This window comes from Rhinoderma darwinii, chromosome 2 (genome assembly GCF_050947455.1).
Source record: "Rhinoderma darwinii isolate aRhiDar2 chromosome 2, aRhiDar2.hap1, whole genome shotgun sequence".
NCBI classification, from domain to species: domain Eukaryota; kingdom Metazoa; phylum Chordata; class Amphibia; order Anura; family Rhinodermatidae; genus Rhinoderma; species Rhinoderma darwinii.
Genome location: NC_134688.1, coordinates 229,572,577 through 229,596,612, shown reverse-complemented (window position 1 = coordinate 229,596,612; position 24,036 = coordinate 229,572,577). Strand labels below are relative to the sequence as shown.

General features: G+C 41.0%; 1 protein-coding gene across 1 annotated transcript in view; it reads right to left on the bottom strand.

The window, feature by feature from the left end:
* The window catches only part of TMEM132E (transmembrane protein 132E), a 378,804-nt gene extending 356,375 nt beyond the window's left edge, over positions 1 to 22,429 (bottom strand). The window contains exon 1 of the mRNA XM_075852911.1: positions 21,267 to 22,429. Coding sequence (XP_075709026.1) covers positions 21,267 to 21,414 — 148 coding nt within the window. The 5' untranslated portion in view covers positions 21,415 to 22,429. The remainder of the gene's footprint in view (positions 1 to 21,266) is intronic.
* Positions 22,430 to 24,036: the final 1,607 nt, after the last annotated feature.

The window sequence follows — 24,036 nt, the reverse complement described above, 5'->3', positions numbered from 1 at the left end:
ACCTATAAGGATACTGTATGCATACATTTTTTATAAATCAGATCTTATTTATTATATTTAATTGTATTCATATGAATAAAAATACATTCTCTATGTAGTCCTGTACAGAGTATAGAGCGGAGAATGGAGTAATTAGTCATATACTGCAGATTTGTTATAGACGTGATCACTGAGACATAAGTGAATTCACAAAGCAGGTCACAAAACAGAATTATTAATTTAGAAATGATCCTGAAATTCGTATTTCGATCAATACTTTTATTTGGCTCGGTAGGCCATTTTTGATTCTGATGTCTTCAGTGACTTGGAGTGTGACAGCAGGCATAGTAACTGCAGTTTTAATTTGGTAATAAAGTATCATAAATAATAAAAGTATAAAGAATTTATATAGCTTTCCACATGAAAAGCTGCAACAAAAAACCATTAACACAAGACCCCAGTAATTGCACTCGACTATGTTATTAGAACTAATTGCGTTTAGCATTAGTTGAAAGAGCAAATGCGTTAAGAAGTCAAGGTTTTAAAGCTGACCATTAAGTATAAATCAGTAAACTGATGGAACAGATACTTTACAATTCAGGCCAAGAGGTAAATATATGAGTAGACAGAAGAATTAGCATATTCGAGAAACCATTTAATTATTCATCCCTCTTCAGTCTTCACCATTAGACCCGAAAATACCATTTGTAACCTAATTTAATAAACCAACTTCTTATATACACTATATTATGCCCAGAACCATCTACCCGACTTTTAAATAAAGCCAAACTTTTCTGAAGTTTAAAGTTACATATTTATAAGGCTACTGTCTATCATTCCCACTGCTGACCATTCTGAGCATGTGGAGGCCATGAAGAGGAAGAAATCACAGCTGAGCCACTAAAGCCAAAAACAGATGAGAAGCTTTTATAAAATGAACAGCACAGATGACTAGGCTGGATCACTATGCTCTCATGGAGACCAGTAATGTCACTTACTATTCTGCAGAATGGCTGAGGATGTGTATAGATTATCACCAGTAAGTCTACACCCAATAACTGAGAGAAAGATGGACAGCTAGCATGGCAGGGTCTCCCTGCATTTGTATCCTTTTTAAGCTTTAGAACAGTTGTAATCCTGATATATATATCCTTTTTTACTGTCCGTTGCAAAACGTCATGTTTTGTCAATAAACAGATCACAATCGGCTGTTATCTGTGGAGAAACCAGGCAATAAATGTTGAAATTCCCTGCAGTGCCACCACAGGGGAAAAGAAGCATTACACAATCAACTTTTAAATTAATTTGTTGTCTGTGTAATAAAGGTCAGGACATGTCCCCCAGAGCGAGAAGCTCTCTTTGTAACCAATGAGGATCCTGAACAGTGGACCTCATTTATTAACTCAGAATTCCATAATAGGATAAATGATAATGTGTTTTCTATACTAGACAATCGTATTAAGAAGTGCCCTTTGTTCTTGATGCCTTTGTAAATTAGTTTTAAACATTGTCATGCCTGTAGATATAAGGAATATTGAAAGAATAAATTCAAAAATCAACTTACAATGCAGGAAATAAAGAAATAATTTTTTTGAAGTATTTGTGTTATTAAGAACCCACCTCTTCACTGCTGTGGCCTATTACTCTACAAGCTGGAGCCGGTATTTTGTTTATGAAACACTAATGTACGTGACCAAGGTGCCAATTATAGCATGTTGTAGCTGACGCAGAATCACCCTAGGGTGCCATGTACATTACGTCACAACAAGGATCAGTACTAGTGGCTGGTGAGCAGCGGGCTGTGGGAGTGAAAGAAGGCCGTTTTCTAACAGCAGGTATATTACAAGTTTATTTCCTTAATGCCAGCAGACTAAGAGGATTTCCCAACATTCACTTGAGTTTCAAACTACCCCTTTAAAATTTTCTTTTAGGCCTTATTCTCACAGTGAAGTTTTGGTGAAGTTTCTTTATGTTGTTTTTGAAGCCACAACTGGGATTGGATCATAAAGCACGGGGAAGTATTTAGGAATCATTCTGCTTTGTTTTTTTTTTTGTTTGTTTTTTAATCCACTCCAGGTGGTGGCTTTAAAAACTGCACTGTGTGAATATACCGTTATGGTGTTGAGCAGAGTCCAGATTATGGGAGTGTCCCTCAAAAATAAAACGGAAATGCCAAAGAAATTAAAGATTTTTAAATAAAAAGTGAATTTACATGATAATTTTGACATGTATAAAGTCACAAGGAAACAATGCAAAATCTGTGACATGGCCCCTCACCTACCATGTGCCATTTATAATACTAGTGTCTTCTATTGGGCCCTCTCAAGCTCCAGGCCGCATGAGTAAATGCTACCTATGGACATTTCTGGCAAGGCCTGTGGAGTAAAGTAGGAGTAAATACTGAGAAAGTGTTTTTTTCATTTTGGGAAAACAGATTATTTTATTTAAAGAAGTTATCTAGGTTGTGAACATTTTTTTGTAAGGTGTGGATGCCATGACGGTACTCCCGGTGGTTGTTTACATAAACATAGCATGTGCCTGCTGCAGCCAATCAGAGGGCTCAGCAGTAATGAAGCGTATTTCTGGCATAATGGCAGAAATACAACACATGACCGCTGAGCCCTCTGATTGGCTGCAGCAGTCACATGCTACGTGCATGTAAACAACCACCGGGAGTGTCGCCGCAGCGTCAGCGCTGAATCGCTGGGGAAAGGATAGGTAAGTACTGCTTTTTTTGCTTACTTCTTTCATTTCCAGCTCTTACAGAAAAAAAAATCACAACCAAATGACCCCTTAACGTTCTGTACAAATCAATACCATAAAGTTCTAAAGTTACCTGTAGTCTGACTAAGAAGCAGAGGTGAAACATGGCGTCTTACAACATACTACTGGCCATACTATTACTTCTGTCAAGCAGCTTAATAGACTGTCTGAGTATACTAAAAACTGAAACATTTTACATTTATTATAAACAAGTCTCTTATGATATAGCTAAAAGTGCTAAACAACCTAAACCGGCAGAAGACAAAAAAGCCAGGTCTTGTCCAATTTTATCATATGCCCCAATTTGTGTCCATTCTCTGGACTGTAAATGACTAGTGGTGCGGTATAATCCTATTTAATATTTTCTTTATTTAAAGGTTATCTAATGTAAGACATCTTCATTTAATAGTTTTGTATCCTCATTACACACAAAGCTTCTTCTATAAACACAAGTAATAATTTCATTAGCATATTATATGTACATTTATAGTAAAACGGTAAATACAGGCAATAAACCTTAACCGGCAGAATCGAAACGTTAAAGTGTCAAATAATATTTCAAAGTAAAAATCAAGGTTATAAATGAAAGTCAGTGACGAAAAAAAGATGGCATTATCCCTGCTTAATGCGCTGAGTCAATAAAACAGCCGGCTGATGTTTTAAGGATATAAGACTCTGCATTACAATGAAGACCAGAATTTCCAATGAAATTTTCAAGGCAGATTAATTGCTTGCCTGCATTCTCTAGTCTTCACTATCATTGCTTTAGCCATTAATTAGCAACACCAGAAGGTCTATAAAAAAGTACACTTGGCTGAGTTTTTCAGATCACTGGCTCATGCCCTGCATAACAGACAGAGCTGTTTGTGAAATATCTCACCACAGACCAGTTGCATGCCGGCAGGGTACAACACTAAAATCACATTTGGCACCTGGGACATCTGACATAAAAAAACAAGCTCCAAAGCAATATGACTGGCAAAACAACATCTACAATACAAAAATGAATACTTGTCTGAGATGTAAAGGGCTTGTATGTTTTAGGAGATTTTCACGCAGGGCCATGGACGCCGCAGGGAATTGCGGCTCAAAAACCGCACCAAATTGTGGTGCAGTTTTTCGGCCGCAATGTCCGCTTCAGAAAATAGCAGGTAAAAAAAAAAAAATCCTACTTACCCATAGCCATGGCGATGCATCCCTCTGACGTCCCGCAGCCCAGGCCTCCTGGGATGACGTTTCAGCCCATGTGATCACTGCAGCCTGTGATTGACTGCAGCAGTCACATGGGTGGAAACGTCATCCCTGGAGGCCGGGCTGGACGCAGGAGCAGAGAGTTCTGGGTTTTCCACCACAAAAATCGCAACATCTGCTATTTGTTGCGGGTTTTACCTCCCCATTGAACTCAATGGGGAAATCAGCAACAGAAAGCACCGATTGCGCTACATAAATTGACATGCTGCGGATTTAAAAAATGCATGTATATTTATGAACGGTTTTTCGGCTGATCTTTTATGCAGTGTGTGCATGAGATTTGTTCAGATCTCATCCACTTTGCTGCTACTGTAATATGCTGTGGATTTTACTCAATGAAATCCGTTGCGAAAAATCAGAAGGTATTTACGCTACGCGTGAACCCCTCCTTACAGAACCCTTAGGGCATGTTCACACGTGGCGGATTTCCTCCGCAACTGTCCGCATCAATGCCGCACAGAATCTGCGTTGCAGATTCTGCTGCGGATCTGCACAAAATGTGCAGTAAATTGATGCGGACTAGCTGCTGCGGACTGCGGTAAAAGTACTTCCCTTCTCCCTATCAGTGCAGGTAGAGAGAAGGGACAGCACTTTCCCTTGTGAAAGTCAAAGAAATTCATACTTACCGGCCGTTGTCTTGGTGACGCGTCCCTCCTTCGGCATCCAGCCCGACCTCCCTGGATGACGCGGCAGTCCATGTGACCGCTGCAGCCTGTTATTGGCCTGTGATTGGCTGCAGCCGTCACTTAGACTGAAACGTCATCCTGGGAGGCCGGACTGGAGACAGAAGCAGGGAGTTCTCGGTAAGTATGAACTTCTATTTTTTTTGACAGGTTGCTGTATATTGGGATCGGTAGTCACTGTCCCGGGTGCAGAAACAGTTACTGCCGATCGCTTAACTCTTTCAGCACCCTGGACAGTGACTATTTACTGACGTCTCCTAGCAACGCTCCCGTCATTACGGGAGCCCCATTGACTTCCTCAGTCTGGCTGTAGACCTAGAAATACATAGGTCCAGCCAGAATGAAGAAATGTCAAGTTAAAAAAGCAAAACGCATCCGCAGCACACATAACATGTGCATGACAGCTGCGGACTTCATTGCGAAAATTAGAATCTCCATTGAAGTCAATGGAGAAATTCCGCAAGGAGTCCGCAAACAGTCCGCCACACCTCCGCAACAGACAGAGCATGCTGCGGACACCAAATTCCGCTCCGCAGCCTATGCTCCGCAGCGGAATTTTACGCATCGTCTAAACGAACACTGCTAAATTAAAGTGGAAGTCAATGGAGAAACGGCTCCGCTGCGGATTAACGCTGCGGAGTGTCCGCAGCGGAATTTAAGTGAAATTCCGCCACGTGTGAACCCAGCCTTAAGGGCATGACCAGACGTGGCGGAATTGCTCTGGAATTCCGCTGTGGACAGTCCGCAGTGGAAATCCGCAGCGTACACGTTTCTCCATTGCCTTCCACAGCTTTGTGGTTGGGTTCGTTTACACGTTGCGGACAATTCCGCTGCGTAGCATAGGCTGCGGTGCGGAATTTGGTGTCCGCAGCATACAATGGTTGTTGCGGACGTGGAGCGGACTTGTTGCGGACTCATTGCAGAATTTCTCCATTGACTTCAATGGAGAGTCAAAATTCCGCAATGAAGTCCGCATATGTTATGTGTGCTGCGGAGCGTATTGGTTTTACTAACATGACATTTCTTCATTCTGGCTGGACCTATGTATTTATAGGTCTACAGCCAGACTGAGGAAATCAATGGGGCTCCCGTATTTACGGGTGACTACGTGTGTGCACCCGTAATTACGGGAGCGTTGCTAGGCGACGTCAGTAAATAGTCACTGTCCAGGGTGCTGAAAGAGTTAAACGATCGGCAGTAACTGTTTCAGCACCCTGGACAGTGACTTCCGATCACAATATACATCAACCTGTAAAAAAAAATAGAAGTTCATACTTACCGAGAACTCCCTGCTTCTTCCTCCAGTCCGACCTCCCAGGATGACGTTTCAGTCCAAGTGACAGCTGCAGCCAACCACAGGCTGCCGCGTCATCCAGGGAGGTCGGGCTGGATGGCGAAAGAGGGACGCGTCACCAAGGCAACGGCCGGGTAAGTATGAATTTATTTTACTTTTACAAGGGAAAGGCATGTCCCTTCTCTCTATCCTGCACTGATAGAGAGAAGGGAAGCCCTCTTCCCCTCAATACGCAACGGCTAATCCGCATCAATTTACTGCACATTTTAGGCAAAGCCGCAACAGAATCTGCAACACAGATTCTGTGCGCCATTGATGCGGATAGTGGCGGAAGAACTCCGACACGTCTGGGCATGCCCTAATAATGCCCTACTAAAGAAGGTTGAGATAGTGGGCGTGGGCAGGGTGCCCTGATTAGGACCTAAATGCAACGTTTGTCATTTAGGGAATAAGTCTTTGGCTGGGTTCACACGACCTATTTTCAGACGTAAACGAGGCGTTTTATGCCTCGATTTACGTGTGAAAATACGGCTCCAATGCGTCGGCAAACATCTGCCCATTCATTTGAATGGGTTTGCCAACATACTGTGCTGACGACCTGTCATTTACGCGTCGCTGTCCAACGACTATGCGTAAAAAAGACGGCTCATCAAAAGGAGTGCAGGACACTTCTTGAGACGTAATTTGAGCCGTTTTTCATTGATTCCAATGAAGAACAGCTCCAAATTACAGCCGTAATTGACGTCTCGCAAAACGCGAGTACATGCAATTACGTCTGAAATTATGGAGCTGTTTTCTCCTGAAAACAGCTACGTAATTTCAGACGTAAATGCAGTTATCGTGTGCACATACCCTTTATATTACACCATAAATCCTCTAGAAGTTTCTTGAGGCTTCAAAAAAAACTGTTATACTGATGGTATCTTACCCCATACTGCCTTGCAAAAATGTATCCCACCGCATCGAATGTTTGTTGGCGATGCAAAGCAGCAGTATGAACCATCTTTCATACATTGTGGGACTGTAGTATTATACGTTCATTTTGGGAAACCATCCATGGGATTTGAGATGGATTGGATGCCTGCACTAGCCCTCCTTTCCCTAGTGCTAAACCAGCCTCAGCTTTTCAGAATTTTATTGGTGCTGATTCCGACTCGGTTTCCGCATCAAAATCAGCGCCAAAAAAACTCCATGTGAACTGGGCCTTAGATTGGTTATGCTGAATATATAGGTTTGTAAAATTCTTTCTATTTAATGTTTTGCTAGATGGATATATTACCATATGCATCTGTTAACGTTTGATTTCTTTGCAGAAACTTTTTTTTCAATAAGAAAAAATGTTGAAGAAATTCATACAGTAAGACTAAATGTAAAAATAAATCTCTACTAAGAGATATCCAAATATGATAGATAACAGGAAAATGAGTGTTTTGGTTGTAGATAACATGCCAAAAATGTATTCTGAATTGAATGTTTTAAATGTCGTGTTACTGAGCCTTGAATAGACATATTGAGTGTATTAGGCTATGAAAATAGTTTATCAGAAAGAAAGTATTGGAGAAGAAAGGAATGTAGGGCTCGCTGTGTGACACTATTGTAGTCCATTGAATATGATATAATTCCGCATACATTTTATACTTTTCTGCTTGACATTGTTACTGATGCACGGGTGGTTTCTGTATTTATGCAATTACATTCATCATAAGAAATATAGACCGATTTAATATATCACTTCTTTTTTTAATAAAAAATAATGGAAATGCAATGGAATATTAAGATAAATGGATATTATATAAGGGGTTTCTCTGCTTGGGACCCCCTCTATGAGCAAGAGTGGGTAACTATTAGCAGCAACCACTCTGGCAGCCACTGTAGGGAAAATGTATGGCTCTCCCGACCAGATCAGCTGATTGCTGGGGGTTTCAGAAACTAGACTCACAGTGATCGGCTTCATTCCAAAAAGGGTTTGTCACGATAAAACATCCCATTTAACCAAAATCACCTTACCAGTAAAATTCTGTTTTTCTTTGCCATCCCACATTTCCATCCACTGCAATACAGTTTCAACCACTTTCCTGTTTGAGCAGATATTTTAACACTGTTCATCCTGCTCCTCCTGATTCATTAGCAGAATTTCAATGAAGACAGGAACATAGGCAAAGGAAGGAAATGTAACCATAGCTCTGTGAAAAGCTGGGTGACAACCCCTATAGGCAGTGTAATGGATGTCATTAGTTGTTGTCAAACAGCATCTGTTACATGTGAAGAACAAATGTCTGATTATCATATTAAAAGGAACAACTCTGTGAAATATTTCTTTGTTTTGTTTGAGTTTAGAGGGAAGCTGAACCCACGAATCCTCCAGTAGGGGTTTCCTCACAACCTGGTAGCCAATACTGTGACTCCTAAGGAAAACAAGCCTGTGCATTTATTTTTTTTACGCTGGGCCACGAACATAAACCAAGTGATTATTATGTATATATATATATATATATATATATATATATATATATATATATATATATATATATATATATGTGTGTGTGTGTGTGTGTGTGTGTGTGTGTGTGTGTGTGAAAAGATATATATATAATAACTAAAAGAAAAGCCTAAAAAAGCATATCAAATTCCATATACATTTTCATAGCGGAATATTCATGGCACATTACAAGAATTTCTTCCCAAAGACAAAAGTGAAAAAGAGAAAGCAATATGGAAATTTAAGTAGTTTGATCTGCCTTTCCTGTCATTGTCAATCAGGCATTTAGAAAAACATATGCTTTTTGTTATTCTGCTATAACATTTTGAGGGCGATGTATCAACACTGAGCACAAAACGCTTGTTTAGACACGTGGATCAATTTGCTGCTTTGAGGCAGAGACTCCTACATTTTTCATGTATTGTGTGAGACTATAATGTTCAACTGCTGCTCATCTGGTAAACTGTAGAACATGAAAATAAAAGAAAAACAGGAATAATATATATATATATATATATATATATATATATATATATATATACTTCTTAGGTCAAAGCTATGATTTGGAGAGGTGGGTAGGTTGCTGTTAAGAGAATATGGTGCCTATAGAAATCTATGAGCCCATACTGTACATGTGTGTACAAATTTTTTTTCATGATGGCACACAAAGGTTTTTTTTACGTGAAATGTTTTTTTTGTCTTAAAAGCATTGCATCTATGGCAGAATACAGTGCCTCATGGAGGAACCAAGCTGCAGCATATAGAGTGCCTATAGGTCTGAATTACTGATCTGTAGTACACTGACGCACAGGTCGGGGCATTTTCAGTGATCTGGACGACAATAACCTTTCCCCGCTAATGCAGTAGACTGCACATACACTGCACACTACATTGCCTTTTGTGACAAGAAGAGTTTAAATCCCTTGCATGTAGTAACGTTCTCCCTTGATGATGTTATCACTGAAATACATTAGTATACTGGCAAGCACTCAATACCTGTCTATACATTATTCATTGCTATTTATGGTATCTTGCATTGGCACACACTTTGGGCTTATTCACAGCTCCAAGAAAATGAGAATGAGAATTATAGTGATTACCAGAGATCTGAAGCTACAAGTATAGATACAGTGGAAGGGAAAAACGAAGATTATCTCAGTTATTAGTTGCCAAAATGTGATGACGTGGAGGCAGAAGGAGAAGACTTATTTGACTATAGACTGAAATATTAGTCCCATGAGAGCAAATAGGGTTGATGGAAGTGGCATGGAATACTTCCAGGAGAAAGTCTCTGCATAGCTACTAGCCATGAGGATTCCTGTACTGAGTCAAGTTTTTTTCTGGCTGGAAGTAAGCTTTAAAGGGGATGTAGGACATATTGACTGTGGTTGTCATCATGAGGTAACCCCTTTAAGTGTGTTGAGCTATACATGTCCAGAAAGAAGGACAGACTAGGCTAGGGGAACAAAAAGATGCAACGCCTGTAAATCCTAGTACTAGAGATACCTTATCAAACCCGAGCTACAAATATCAGGACTCTCCTTTTTAATCTAGGCACTAAAATTAGTCTTCCTTCTACTTTGAGGGGCTCTGTGGTTGCATTCCTTGAGATGGGGGATGTTTATGGATGTGCAGCAAAAATAAATCTACTCAGCATAATGGGATCCTTTCGAAAGATAATGTTAAAATAATATAAAACCCATGTTTATAATTTCTACCAGTTTTTCTGTGAAAAATGATGCCTTTTACATGTAATGTTAGCAGTAAGATTTTTAAAGGACAACAAGGGAAGTTAAAAAATCCCACAAGATTCACAAAAACATAGAAAGAGATTCACATTTGTAACACAAGACGTTCCTTGGTTGCTAGATTCAACTCTCGTGGATTTCACTGCAGAATTGAATGCTTATACAACAGCCCCACTGGGTGCTGAAGAGAATGAAAAAGCACATGACATTTCATTAACTGAGCTGTCCAAGGCTTGACCGCTGTAAATTATGTTTCTGCTACTATAGTTAAAAGTACACTAAGATGCTGTTCCATTTTATCACTAGGGATGCATTTACCCTCAATGGCACCAAGTGTGTTCCATTTACATGAGCTGTAAACTATTCCTCCACTGCAAGCTTTCTCTTATTCATCCACTATGCCCACCTGACTAGAGTTATTCATCCATCCCAGCAATTTATTGCCTTTACTATGTAAATTATAAACAGCCTTGTGAACAATGTCAGCGTTGTAGCTAAATAAATTCTAAAGTGCTAATAAATAATGTTCCCAATATGCTCATGTCATGGTTCCGGGGCGATATCAAATAAAAAGATCAACTTTAAGCCAAATTAAGTGGAGCTATAAAAAAAAGAGAGCGTAAAGAAAATGATACCAAGTCACAGACATGTTTGACTATATTTTAGTTATATTTACTAAGTAAACAAGAAACTGTCAAAGGTGATATGAAAACATGACACAAGTGAAGAGCATTTACTGACTGGTAAAGGAAGCATTGCTATGTCCTTCCTTGCCATATAACTTAGCAATAACTATAACTTCGAAAACTATTTTTATATATATATATATATATATATATATATATATCAGTGTGATTGGTGTAACTTTCTAATTAGTTTTTATTTCAAATTATTTTGACTTTTTAGGATACAGCTGCTTTGTATTCTGTATACAGAGCATCTGTATCGTACGCTGAGACCTGAATCTACCAGGTCAGCGGCACTGATGGGCTTAGGGCATGTTCAATCGTGGCAGAATTTTTCCGCTGCAAATGTTGGTGCAGATTTGGGGTGATTACGCAACGAATCAGCAGCAACTCTTGCATATTTGACAGGTAATTCAGGCGTTGCAGATATCACAGCGGACTTGCCGCAGATTTCAGTTTTTGCATTGCAAAGGCTGAAATCCGCAGTGAAATTTCTCTGCTTCTCTGCAATAAAATGTGCATGCTGCGGAGGGAAAATTCTGCACCGCAGCCTAAATTCCACACAGTTGTTTTCCGCAACGTCTGAACTAAGTTACCTAAAAATGTTAAGAAACCAATGTAAAAAACGACTGCTGCAGATTTCCACTGCGGACTGTCCTCAGCGGAATTCAACAGCAATTCCGCCAAGTCTGAATGTGCCCTTAGTGTCAGAGGGTCAAACACATAGGATCTACCTGTTATCGATCACATCTGAATTATGAACTTAGATATGATCGGTAACAGGTGGATCCTGCATGTCACGGACACGCAGGACCCGCTGACACTGAACCCATCAGTGCCGCTAACCTGACGGATACAGGATTCAGTGCTAGATACAGCTGCTCTGTATTCAATATAAGGCCATGCTCAGACGTGGCAGAATTTTCCCGCTGAAAATGTTGCTGCAGATTCTTTGCGAATTTGCAGCAACATTTTCATATTTGACAGGTAATTCAGAGGTTGTGGATATCACAGCAGACTTTCTGCAGATTTCAGCCTTTGCAATTCAAATGCTGAGATTCGCAGTGAAATTCCGCTTCTTCTCCGCAATGTAATGAGCATGCTGCGGAGGGAAAAATCTGCACCGCAGCCTGATTTCTGCACAGTTATTTTCTGCAACATCTGAACTAAGTTTGCTAAAAATGTATAGAAACACATGTAAAAAACGGCTGCTGCAGAATTCCACTGCGGACTGTCCGCAGCGGAATTCAACAGCAATTCCGCCACGTCTGAATGAGCCCTAAAAGGCAGCTGTATTTTTAATAAAATGTAAAAGTTGCACCAAACACACTGATAGACATTTTTATAAAAAAAAAATGCTTTAAAGTATAATAGCCTTTAAGAGAATCAGTAGGAAAATCTACTACTTCCATTCTACCCAGCCTATAGCATAATCAGCTGCTTGCATCTAATCATTACAAGAAGTGACTAAGGCCTCATGCACACGAACGTAAAAACGCCCGTAATTACGAGTCGTAATTACGGCCCGTAATTATGGGCCCATAGATTTCTATTGGCCACGGGTACCTTCCCGTATGCTTACGGGAAGGTGCAGTATATAAACAGTATATCAATATTTATGGCTGTTTCCATCGATCCCACAGAGTTGAATGAAGCAGCAGCGCACATGTTTGACCTCCTTGCTCCTTGTCCATTGTGGACAATAGGAAAGAGAGACTAGAGTCACCTGTACTAGGAATCGGTGCGGGTCCCAGTGGTCAGCCTCCCACCAGTCTAACATTTATCGCCTATCCAGTGGATAGGCGATACACATTTATTTCTGGAATTCTCTAAAAAGTGGTATATTTCCAAATTTGGACATTTATGGCACATGCACAGGATATGCTGTAAATATCTGATTGACGTGGGTCCCATCTCTGGGACCTGCACCTCCTATTTATTGATCGGGGCCCCCTAACCATTATCCTACTTTCTCTTGCTCTTGCTGCTCTCCGGCCTTTGACTGGCGAGCTGGTCAAGAGTACGGAAACAGCTGAGCTCGCTGTGCTACGCTGGTTCCGTAAATCCCGTTAACTTCTATGCTAAGATGGGGACATCCCTTTGGCCCTCCTTCAAACACAGAAAAAAACCGCATTTAAAAACACTAGCAGTTTTCAAATGGAACATTAATTTTTTCTGGTATTTTAGGCGCCGTTTTTCGTTTGGTGTCATTTAGTACAAGCTTTCTTTCTGCCGTTTTTGAAGTCCTACAGAGAAGCCTATGGGAAAAACACCTGAAAAGATGCCATACCCAGAGAATGCTGAATTTGGAAAAAATTGCCATAGACCACAAAATTGCCTCAGAATCGCCACAAACCAAAACACAGTTGTTTGTAGTGCAATTGATATTTTACTATGGACAATAATATAACATCTGGCTGCACTAAAAAAGGCACCACAATACATTAAAAATAAACGCCATTAAAAACGCAGCAAAAACGTTGCGTGTGAATCCAGCTTAAGGGTACATTTTTCCTAAAGAGTGGGACAACTTTAACTATGGAGCCTACCCATTTCCATCCCCTGATATATGCCATACATATATGGTTACGTATGTCTATAATGACCAACTACTGTTTCATATAAATCACTGAGCAATATGTTCAGGTACATGTCGCTGTGGAAACAGCTTTGTGTATGTATATCCCAGATGATGGATAAGGGTCACCAAGTGAGTGAGATCTATTCTACTTAAACAGCTGAATTCTACTGACCTGTTTATTGCCTGCTGGAGAAGTGAGAGAAAAACACACATACACGCACGCACGTACGTACGTACACCCCCATTATTACCATTGAAATAAATAGAAAGTTGTTTGTAGGCGTTATCAAGGAGTATATTGGAGCGTAGTACGACCAGAATAAGATGGAAAATAAGCCGTGTTAACATGCCCATACACACAGACCAAGTTTTATTATGCAGCCTATAGTGATAAATAATTGACTTTTTTTTTTTGTTTGTATATTTTTTTCTAGAAAACTGCAGTTAATAAATATTTTAATGCAAGCACATATTTCTTCCGTACTACACATTTTCTGTTTATAGACAACAAATAGAAATAGGGGCTTGGGGCATGAAATTGAGCTACGACATTGAAAAATTGTTTATAAACGAGTCAGAGCCTTACGCAGCATAATCTCATTTTCCAATGAAATACGCTATGCAAGGGAAGGTTACAAATGAGACCAAAAAAAGAACATTAGTTTCCGTAGACATTGGCAAACTGTAAATAATTATTAGACATGCTCAGTGGGTAACAGCATGGGTGGGCTTTCTGTAGCCTCTAGTGGACTGTGTATGCTGTTAAGATACGATTGAGGGGTTATTGTGCTGATAAACAGTTAACACTTCCATAGATGGATGGATAGTATTGGTACTTCATATGAACTATTACATTTCACTTGTTGGAGGGGTGGGATTAGTCAAAACAAGTATTATACCCTGTAAAGGCACATCAACAACTGAATGTGCCTATGGCAAGACCAGCTAGACAAGGAAGAGATGGGGGGGGGGGGGATATATCTGCAGTTTACTGACTTTGTGTCTCAATAAAGCAGAACCCAGGGTGTAAGGCAGGGTGGGAATATTTTATATGTCAGAACGCACAACATGTAAACCACTAAGTAAGCATGCTGAGAAAGATGTACAGAAACCAATAGAGGGAAGGAAAAAGACCTAAAATATGTAGGTTACACCCAACATTTACAAAGCTAGTTACTAGTGTTAGGCTATGTTCACACGCTTAACCAAAAAACGTCTGAAAATACGGAGCTGTTTTCAAGGGAAAACAGGTCCTGATTTTCAGCAGTTTTTTAGCAACCCGCTTTTTTCGCTGGGTTTTTTACGGCCATTTTTGGAGCTGTTTTTCTATAGAGTCAATGATAAACGGCTCCAAAAAGGGCACATGAAGTGGCATGCACTTCTTTTTCGCGGCCGTTTCTTTTACGCGGCCGTTTTTCAAAATGGTCTCATAAAAAAACGGCCCGTCAGAGCAGAACGCTGTTTTCCCATTGAAATCAATGGGCAGATGTTTGGAGGCGTTCTGCTTCCGACTTTTCGGCCGTTTACGGCCCAAAAACCGGCCGAAAATACGCCGTGTGAAGATATCCTTCGAATAAGCCATATATGTCATGGTAGGCTCACTTTTGGTATGGATATGCCAAAAATGTCTTGCCTGAAAAACCCTTTAAAGGGGTATTCTTAAAATAAAAAATTGTTACCCATCTACAGAATACTTTGAAGGGAGCGGCGGTCGAGCATGTCCGCTGCCGTTCCACTTAAATTCTATGGGACTGACGAAAACAGCCGAGTACACGCTCGGCTGTTTCTGTAATTCTCAAAGACATTGAATGGAGCAGCGGGCGCATGCTCATCCACTTTTCCATTTAAGCTCCTCCTCGCTGCGGAGGACCCGGTTGTTTGGGACCCCCGTTCTCACGATCTCTGGTTGTCCCAGCAGTGGGGTCCCCAGTTATCAGACAATTTTCACCTATCCTGTACATAGGTATTCATTTTTTATTCGGGGACAACCCCTTTAATTATTGCACAATGAAAAGTTATGTAACCTTCTAATATACTCTGAAGCACATGTGTAAAATCTTTCACAGTCAGATGAAATTCGGTGCTGAAAGAGCAAACACAGTTGTGCCATATTTATATACAGAGAGACCTAGTCCTGCTATAATTGTATCTAGTCTATGTAAGGGTGCAGTCACACGCTTAGCAAAACATTTCTCAAAATACATATCCTGATTTTCAGCCATTTTTTACGCAAACTGGCCTTTTTCGCTGCGTTTTTTTACGGCCGTTTTCGGAGCTGTTTTTCTACAGTCAATTAAAAACGTCTCCAAAAACGTCTCAAGAAGTGACATGCACTTCTTTTTACGGGGCGTCTTTTTATCTGGCGCCTTAGGCTATGTTCACACATCACAATTTAGAGCCAGTCATTAGTGGGTTCTAAAGAAATGGGAGATATTAAAGAATAGCTTTTACTTCTCCATCCTCCTGGGTCCACTTCTGCCTTTGGCTCAAAAATCTGATATATTTTGTAGCAATCTAATAGGATAGAATTATTTTTCTGATGTATTTGTGCTCTGCTCACACTTACCTTAGGTATTAGCCATAAAGTTGCTCTTTAGCGAAGCATGCTGTGCTATTCTATCCGGTAAACAAAAAAACAAATCTGACAGACCCACTATAAGTCAATGGGATCCATCAGGGTCTGTTACAAAAGGGATTAGAAAGGATCTGTCATATCTGTCATGACTTCTGTACAAATGGCACCTGTGACACCAATGTGAATAGAGCTTGAGTTCACAAAGTGTTGCCTAAACTGGATGCAATTGTATTCACCTGTCAGTTGAGAGCAGGACCAGGTGAATATGGATGTAAACAAGAATGAAAACAAGAAGACCTTGAAAATGGTGAGAAGTTGAAACAGAAAGAGACAGATTTACTAAGATTGGCCAGTCTTAATCACGGCTTAGTTGGAGTAAAACGCGTAAAATGTAGCAAGAGGCGCATGTTCAGCGGTCCTTGTGCCAATTTTTTGACAATTTCTGGAATGAATTATAGAAAAACATTTGAACCGACGGTGGCCCCGCAGCTCCCACTTTTCTAGCCACTGTTCAAAAATCACAAGAGTGAAATTTTAGCGCAAATATGGCATGTGCCAAAAAGTGTGATTTTCTACTCCAGGAAACTGGAAAACATCTTTTAATAAATTAGAAATTTGTAAATGAGAAAGTATATTAGAAATTTGCATAATTAATTATACAGTGATTAAGCATTATTTACATAAAACCAGGAAACCTCTTTAACAAAACCCCACAGTATACAGATAATTAAAAAGAGTATTGGGTTTGTGCTTATGTACATGTGCTGTGAGGGATACAATTGAATTCAATGAATGACTGATGTCCCTTAATACATTGAATGCGTTTATAAGTAACTCTAATAAAATTACATGATGAATGGGGACTGAAATGAGCCGCTGATAAAAATTTTGCTCTCCAACTAGTAATGCCATGTCATACCAAGTGTTGTAAATATTGCCTCATTTGAATCAAATACTGCCGTTTCAAGAACTCATGGGGTGGTATAATAAAAACAATATGATCTAAGGATATCATATAAAAAATATCCATTGATGCACTACTGTGCCTCAGCTGCCGCAGAACCATAATAATACGGCTGCTGCAGAACTTTTTTGTGAAATGTATGAGTGTGTTTCCTATAAATCAATTAATAAATAGATAAGAAGTGTGCTTTATAAGGAAAAATGGACCACATACTATAAATTGTAAGAATACTAGAAATCCCCCTGAGGTTCTGTGACCTGTAAAAATACACTCATGTATCTTATACATGATTTGCAACAAGCAATTGTCCTTATATAACAGATAAATACATATCTGGAGAAATAACAAAGGAAAGATGAAGTCATAGTTTTAATCAACCAAGACGTCTCCTCAGAACATTCACCCTAATATACTCTGTGCCAGGAAGCAAGGACAAGACGGAAGACGCTACATTATTATATATTCTAGGTAATGGTTAGAATAGTGAAAATGATGGTCAACACATTCCATCAAGTCCATCTGAGTTTAGAGGAACCTGGTTAGAGATATGAAAATTACCCTCAACATCCTAAAGTAAGGACCCAACTACGGAAGAGATCTAACAATGTGCCATGTAAACAAGTCCTAAATGCCTTTTCCGACTGGTTTACTGTGAAATCTTACAGTGGATTGTATAGAAATAGGTGGCTGGCATCACTGCCATGCTGCTGTTGATGCTACTGATGCTGAAAACTAGACACACCAGTAGGGGGAGATCCTGTAAACGGAGGACATTAGAGAAGTAAAAGCGCCCTACATTATGTGAAATCCCTCCATAGACAATAGACAGACATCTCCTGCGTTATAGACAGTGTATTGGGAAACATGTTAAAGTGGAGCCACTTATTAGCCATAAACCCCATTCCAGCGGGTGCTTATCAAGTAAAGCTACATATGCATAGAAAAGTAAGGACTCTTGCACATGGCCTTATGATGGCTTTATACAAGTTGTAAAGTGGCACTTATAGTCTATGGGGCACTACTATACCTCTGTATGTCTTGAATTTCATGCAGGGGAACTTTGAGGATATTGATGTGGAATGCTCCATCAGATGCCATAATACAGAGATAATCTCACCTAGAATAATTGCTTCTATGACAGAAGACCTCCATAAAATGGTGCCGTAGGGAGGCACTACACAGCAGTACACTGAGTTTTTATGGCTCTGTAGTAAATATCCACAGGGACTCCTTGTGCCACCGTACATGTACCATGAGCCAATTATGTGTTCAGGAAATATGGCAACTTTTATCATTAGTTTATAATCCTATGAACTCAGCCATAACCTATATTTACGGCAGTAACTATATACTGTATAGTATATTTTACAGCCACTTGACAAGGAGTTGCTATGGGTCTCTACCCTGTATGTCCATGTAAGCACATCTATGTTGGAGGCTCCGATTGGAGCCTGTGTTGCAGACTTCGTCATATTTGGTGGAACCATGACAGAAACCCGACAAAACCCATACAACGAAACCGACATTCCATTTTTCTTTATATTCTTATGATGGAACAGAAAACCGGAAAAGCTAGTGCAGATGTGAACAGAGCCTAACCAGGGAAACTATTAATGAACATGTGATGCAACACTATTTAGTACTAGCGACTATAAAACAAATGGCAAATATGGCTAAAATTAATCCAATGTGCCATCTGATATGTAGACAAAGGGCCTGGGCAAGGGAACAGTTCCTGCATGCTCCCTATTGACAAAGGATATGATTGCAGTGAAGGAAGAGCCCAAGAGAACTCCTAAATAAATACTGCAAACATAAAAGTGCATTTATTAAATAATGGAAAACTCTACACGATGACATATCTTAAACGCAATTTATATCAGAAAAGAAATTCATTATAAATAAGGTTTAATTAAAAAAAATAGTTAATATTTTAGGGATTCCTTGAAGAATACTTCTCTCTATGTAACAGCAAGATCCAAAAAGAGCATACGTAATATAATATTGTCATTCACGTGTTTGAGTTCACCATTAACATACAGCAGTAATGTTAACACCAGCATAGCTTGCCATCCATGTCTATGAGTTACACCAGATGGTAATGTGCCATGTTAGGTACAGATGTAGCAGATCTGAGTTTGTCATTTGTCACATCTCATTCTTAAATCCCAATGCGTCCTCAGAGTATTGCAGGTAGACCTACTAAGTTTAATCATCTCAATGAGTACTAGGGTCATAAAAGGAACAGTTAAATGACAAACCCAGCTCTGCTTCATCTGTATTTTATACAGTTTCTGGCATTATTCTGAACTCACACATCAAGTCAGTAATATTACAATGAACCAAGAAAGAGAAAGATTTGCTGTGTGTAAGAAACGAATCAATGGCTACTTAATACAGTAGACTTCATGTGTCCGGAAAATAGTTAGAAACGACTATTCCCTTTATCGGTCAGAACGCCATTTTTAACAGTGTGGCATAAGACACTTATAGAAAACAAGAGCGCTATGCAACTGTTTCTTTGTGAAGAGTCAATGACAGGTGTAACCTGCGGTTCATATTTCACAGTAAAGTAATGGAATATCCCTTAGATAAATATGTGACACAACACTACAGTACCTAACTTTCCCAAAGACAGAAGAGAAATAATGTCCTAGAAATGTACGTCATCTGTTCATAATTATGGCGCATATTTCCAGCGTTATATATTTGCTGCATGTAAAAGTCACAACCAATGATTCAATATGAAATGAAGACCATGTAAAGAAATGCAGTATTGATAGGGATGCTGATCCCTGCATAACACAGATGAACAATTGAAGCAAACTGTGGGAATGCAGCTGCTCATTCCCGCAATAGTAAAAGCAGACTTATTCTAAAAAACGCCAGAGGACAAATGCCGCCGACGTGTTGGCCTTTCATTGCACTTTTTGTTTTCTCAGCAGAAATGACAAGTGATCATGTCTTTGCCCTTCATTACATACAGTAGAGACGCCGTTCCCTAGGGAGTCAATATTCTACCTTGACATGCGAGTGTCTGATTTTTGTGTCGTGTAGGGACTACATTAGCATTTTCAGAAATCAATTACATTTTCCAAACAGACAGAAGATATACCAGAATCAGTTCATGGTCTGTCTAGACTCTCCAAACATTCTCATTGCAACAGAAAATCTTAATACACTGTCATAAAGGTCCAATTTTCTGCAGTCAATGGAAGGCAATGGCTCATATGAGACACAAACATCTATTTATAAATAAGGAAACACATATTTACAAATACACAGATATATGGATCACACACACATTTGATACACTGTATTTGTTCAGAACTGGGCAACTACATCATCCTGCCCATAGTCTTCAATAGGACTTGCAGACAATGCCATCCATGCCCACTTGCCTTTCTCTAGCCAAATTCCAAACTAGATTATTATTGCTTTAGGGATTTCAGTACAAACGGTTGTTTATCAGTAGAAATGGATACATTTCATATTTCCGCATCCATCCAACTGTTTGCCCTACCCTTCCAGCTGTATGGCATTTTGCATTTCAATCATGCAACAAATGGACCTTGTAATCACATTAACTCTTTGCTTTTCTATTAGTATGCAATGCTACACATGACCCGCTCCTTTAAATAACATTAGCAGGCAGCGGGGATGTGAAGAGACAAAGCTCAACAGTGCACAAATCCCTATGTAGAGACCCATCTATTGAATCATGTTGTCCCATGATGATACTACGCTTTCCTTAAACTATCATATTTAATGAATGAAAGAGTTAATCTTAATCCAGAAGGGGTAACGATTACAGGAAGAATGGCATGTAGGTGGCATCCCATAACCCATTTCAGTTTCTCCATCCAAACATGTTGCCCCCTTACCAGAAAGACCACATTAAGAGAACATGTGTTAGTTGATATGACAGTTTATGTCCTAGCACACAACACTGAAGCCCACCAGCTCCTATAAAACATTGACCACTACCATCTGCAAGACAGATCAATGTGACAGTAGATACTCTGTGCCAGGGGACGCTCAGAATACCCACACTTTATATTTGCCATGTAATACAGTTTACCATATGATCATTACTGTACATAAGCAGGGCATGAAGACAAGCACAGGCAACATGTGCAATAATGGAAGAACTTTCTGCATTGACATTAAAGACGTCTGTAACATCTGATAGTCCTACCCTTTGGTTACAGTCCCATGCCATGCATATGCCTGTGAATAGTGTTACTGCTAGATGTCACTCACCCTTGGCAGTGATGAGAATCAGAAGGCAGCAGTAAATGTAGCAGTTGTTGTAGTGGCTCTGGTAGTGAGTGAAGCTCCACAACAGCCCTGGGCATCTTCTCCTGGCAGTCATAGTGACAATCTGGCACCTTAGTCTAGGGTGCCACATAAACAGTGTCCAGCTCCACTGGCAAGCTCTCTGGTTGTAACTAGCTGCTTGCTTCTTTCTACATTCGCTAGTTATATCTACTCATTGTTCATTTAGAGACATAATACCAGTCGCCAGCTTCACATGGCATTGATTCTACCTCATTCAATGCACAGCATAAGTCGTGGCCTTTTCTTTCATGAAAGAAAGAGGGATCCTACCTCAAAAATCGGGCGCTCCTCATTGTGCACTGTGTGCAGTCACACGATCCCGCTATGCGCTCCTCGGGGGCGGGGCATGCGTGTGGCTGAGTTATTATTCGGAAATGCACAAAGACTCTCTATTTAGCACTTTTTCCGTGTAGGTGTATCATCCAAGGCCACCAAAGAGAATTCACTTTTCCGAAACCATGTCCAGGCACCCAAAGCCTCTGGCCATATAGTCTATGAAGTATCTGACTGCAGGGAATGAAGGGTTACGAAGTTTGTAAAAGAATGTGCATATTCCTTTATCAGTCTGGATCTTGCGAGAGACTTGGAAGATGGATATCGCCAGCTCCTAATCCCGGCTGGCTACAGACTGGGTAGAGGTGCGGAGAAGAAACTTGGTGCCCAGGGCATAAAGCAATGCTGAAATGAAAGACCTATAATCCCAGTGACCCCGTCCAGACCAGGCGCCCCTCATCCATGTAACAGAGCTCCGCTCGCTGGTCCTGAAGTGGCCAAGTTTGTGTGAGCGCTCCTGTAACAATCTGCTGCCACCGGCGACAGTAATATCCTTCAGCGGCGTCCTCCCCGTGCCCACACTCAGGATGCCACCCACCTCCACACCCGGCGCACAGGGCAAGGGAGCTGTAGCCGAGTGACACAGACACTGACGGACGTTGTGACCGGGGTGAGGACGGGACGTGCCTCCTCCACACTGAGAGCCGCTGCCTCCTCCTGTCTCCGGCGCTGCTGGCCGCTCAATGACTTGGAGGGTCCGGGCTTGCAGTGAGTGAAGCAGTCTGCCTCACGTGGGCTGCGAAGAGAGGGGGCGGCGGGGACAAGGACGGGGGCGCGCCTGCAGTTCCCGGGAAGCTCCGACCACACCGTCACCGTGCAGAGGAGCGGGAGCCCAGTGTAGATGTTCAGCAGGTGGTGGGCACTGCAGCTCTAAGTCACATCACATCCAGAAGCCCCCGGTATGCCAACCAAATCATGGATAGATAGATAGATAGATAGATAGATAGATAGATAGATAGATAGATAGATAGATAGATAGATAGATAGATAGATAGATAGATAGATAGATAGATAGCACACACAAAAATGGTGACAGCACACTGCGAACACTAATGCCACTAAATATAAATAAATATGCATTAGGGCGGGTTCACACATGGCGGAATTGCACTTAAATTCCGCTGCGGACACTCCGCAGCGTTAATCCGCAGCGGAGCCGTTTCTACATTGACTTTCACTTTAATTTAGCAGTGTTCGTTTACACGATGCGTACAATTCCGCTGCGGAGCATAGGCTGCGGAGCGGAATTTGGTGTCCGCAGCATGCTCTGTCTGTTGCGGAGCAGTGGCGGACTCATGGCGGAATTTCTCCATTGACTTCAATGGAGATTCAAAGTTCCGCAATGAAGTCCGCAGCTGTCATGCACATGTCATGTGTGCTGCGGATGCGTCTTGCTTTTTTTACTTGACATTTCTTCATTCTGGCTGGACCTATGTATTTCTAGGTCTACAGCCAGACTGAGGAAGTCAATGGGGCTCCCGTAATGACGGGAGCGTTGCTAGGAGACGTCAGTAAATAGTCACTGTCCAGGGTGCTGAAAGAGTTAAGCGATCGGCAGTAACTGTTTCTGCACCCGGGACAGTGACTACCGATCTCAATATACATGTATCTGTAAAAAAAAATGAAGTTCGTACTTACCGAGAACTCCCTGTTTCTGTCTCCAGTCCGGCCTCCCAGGATGACGTTTCAGTGTAAGTGACGGCTGCAGCCAATCACAGGCCAAGCACAGGCTGCAGCGGTCACATGGACTGGCGCGTCATCCAGGGAGGTCGGGCTGGATGCCGAAGGAGGGACGCGTCATAAAGACAACGGGCGGTAAGTATGAATTTCTTTTACTTTCACTAGGGAAAGTGCTGTCCCTTCTCTCTATCCTGCACTGATAGGGAGAAGGGAAGCACTTTTCCCGCAGTCCGCAGCAGCTAGTCCGCATCAATTTTCTGCACATTTTGTGCAGATCCGCAGCCGTAATCCGCAACCCGGATTAGGTGCGGCATTGATGCGGACAGTTGCGGAGGAATTCCGCCATGTGTGGTCATGCCCTTACTGCTAAATCTTCTTACAATAGGGAGGTTCTTAGTTCACATTTTGGTCAAAAAGTGTTTGCCCACCTGCCACTACAAGGCGACCTCTGTAAGGTGGGAACCTACGCTGCACATACACCCAGAACTGGGACTAAGCCTACATATATACCTGGGGATGGTAGGATCCAGCATTGAACTGATTAAAATCACCTAGGGCAGAATGGGAGGAGTGCAAGAACGCCTTGTCGTGGCAGGTGGCCAAACACTTTTTGATCAAAAATGTGCACTAAGAACCTCCCTATTATAAGTAGATTTAGCAGTAATGCATATTTATTTAT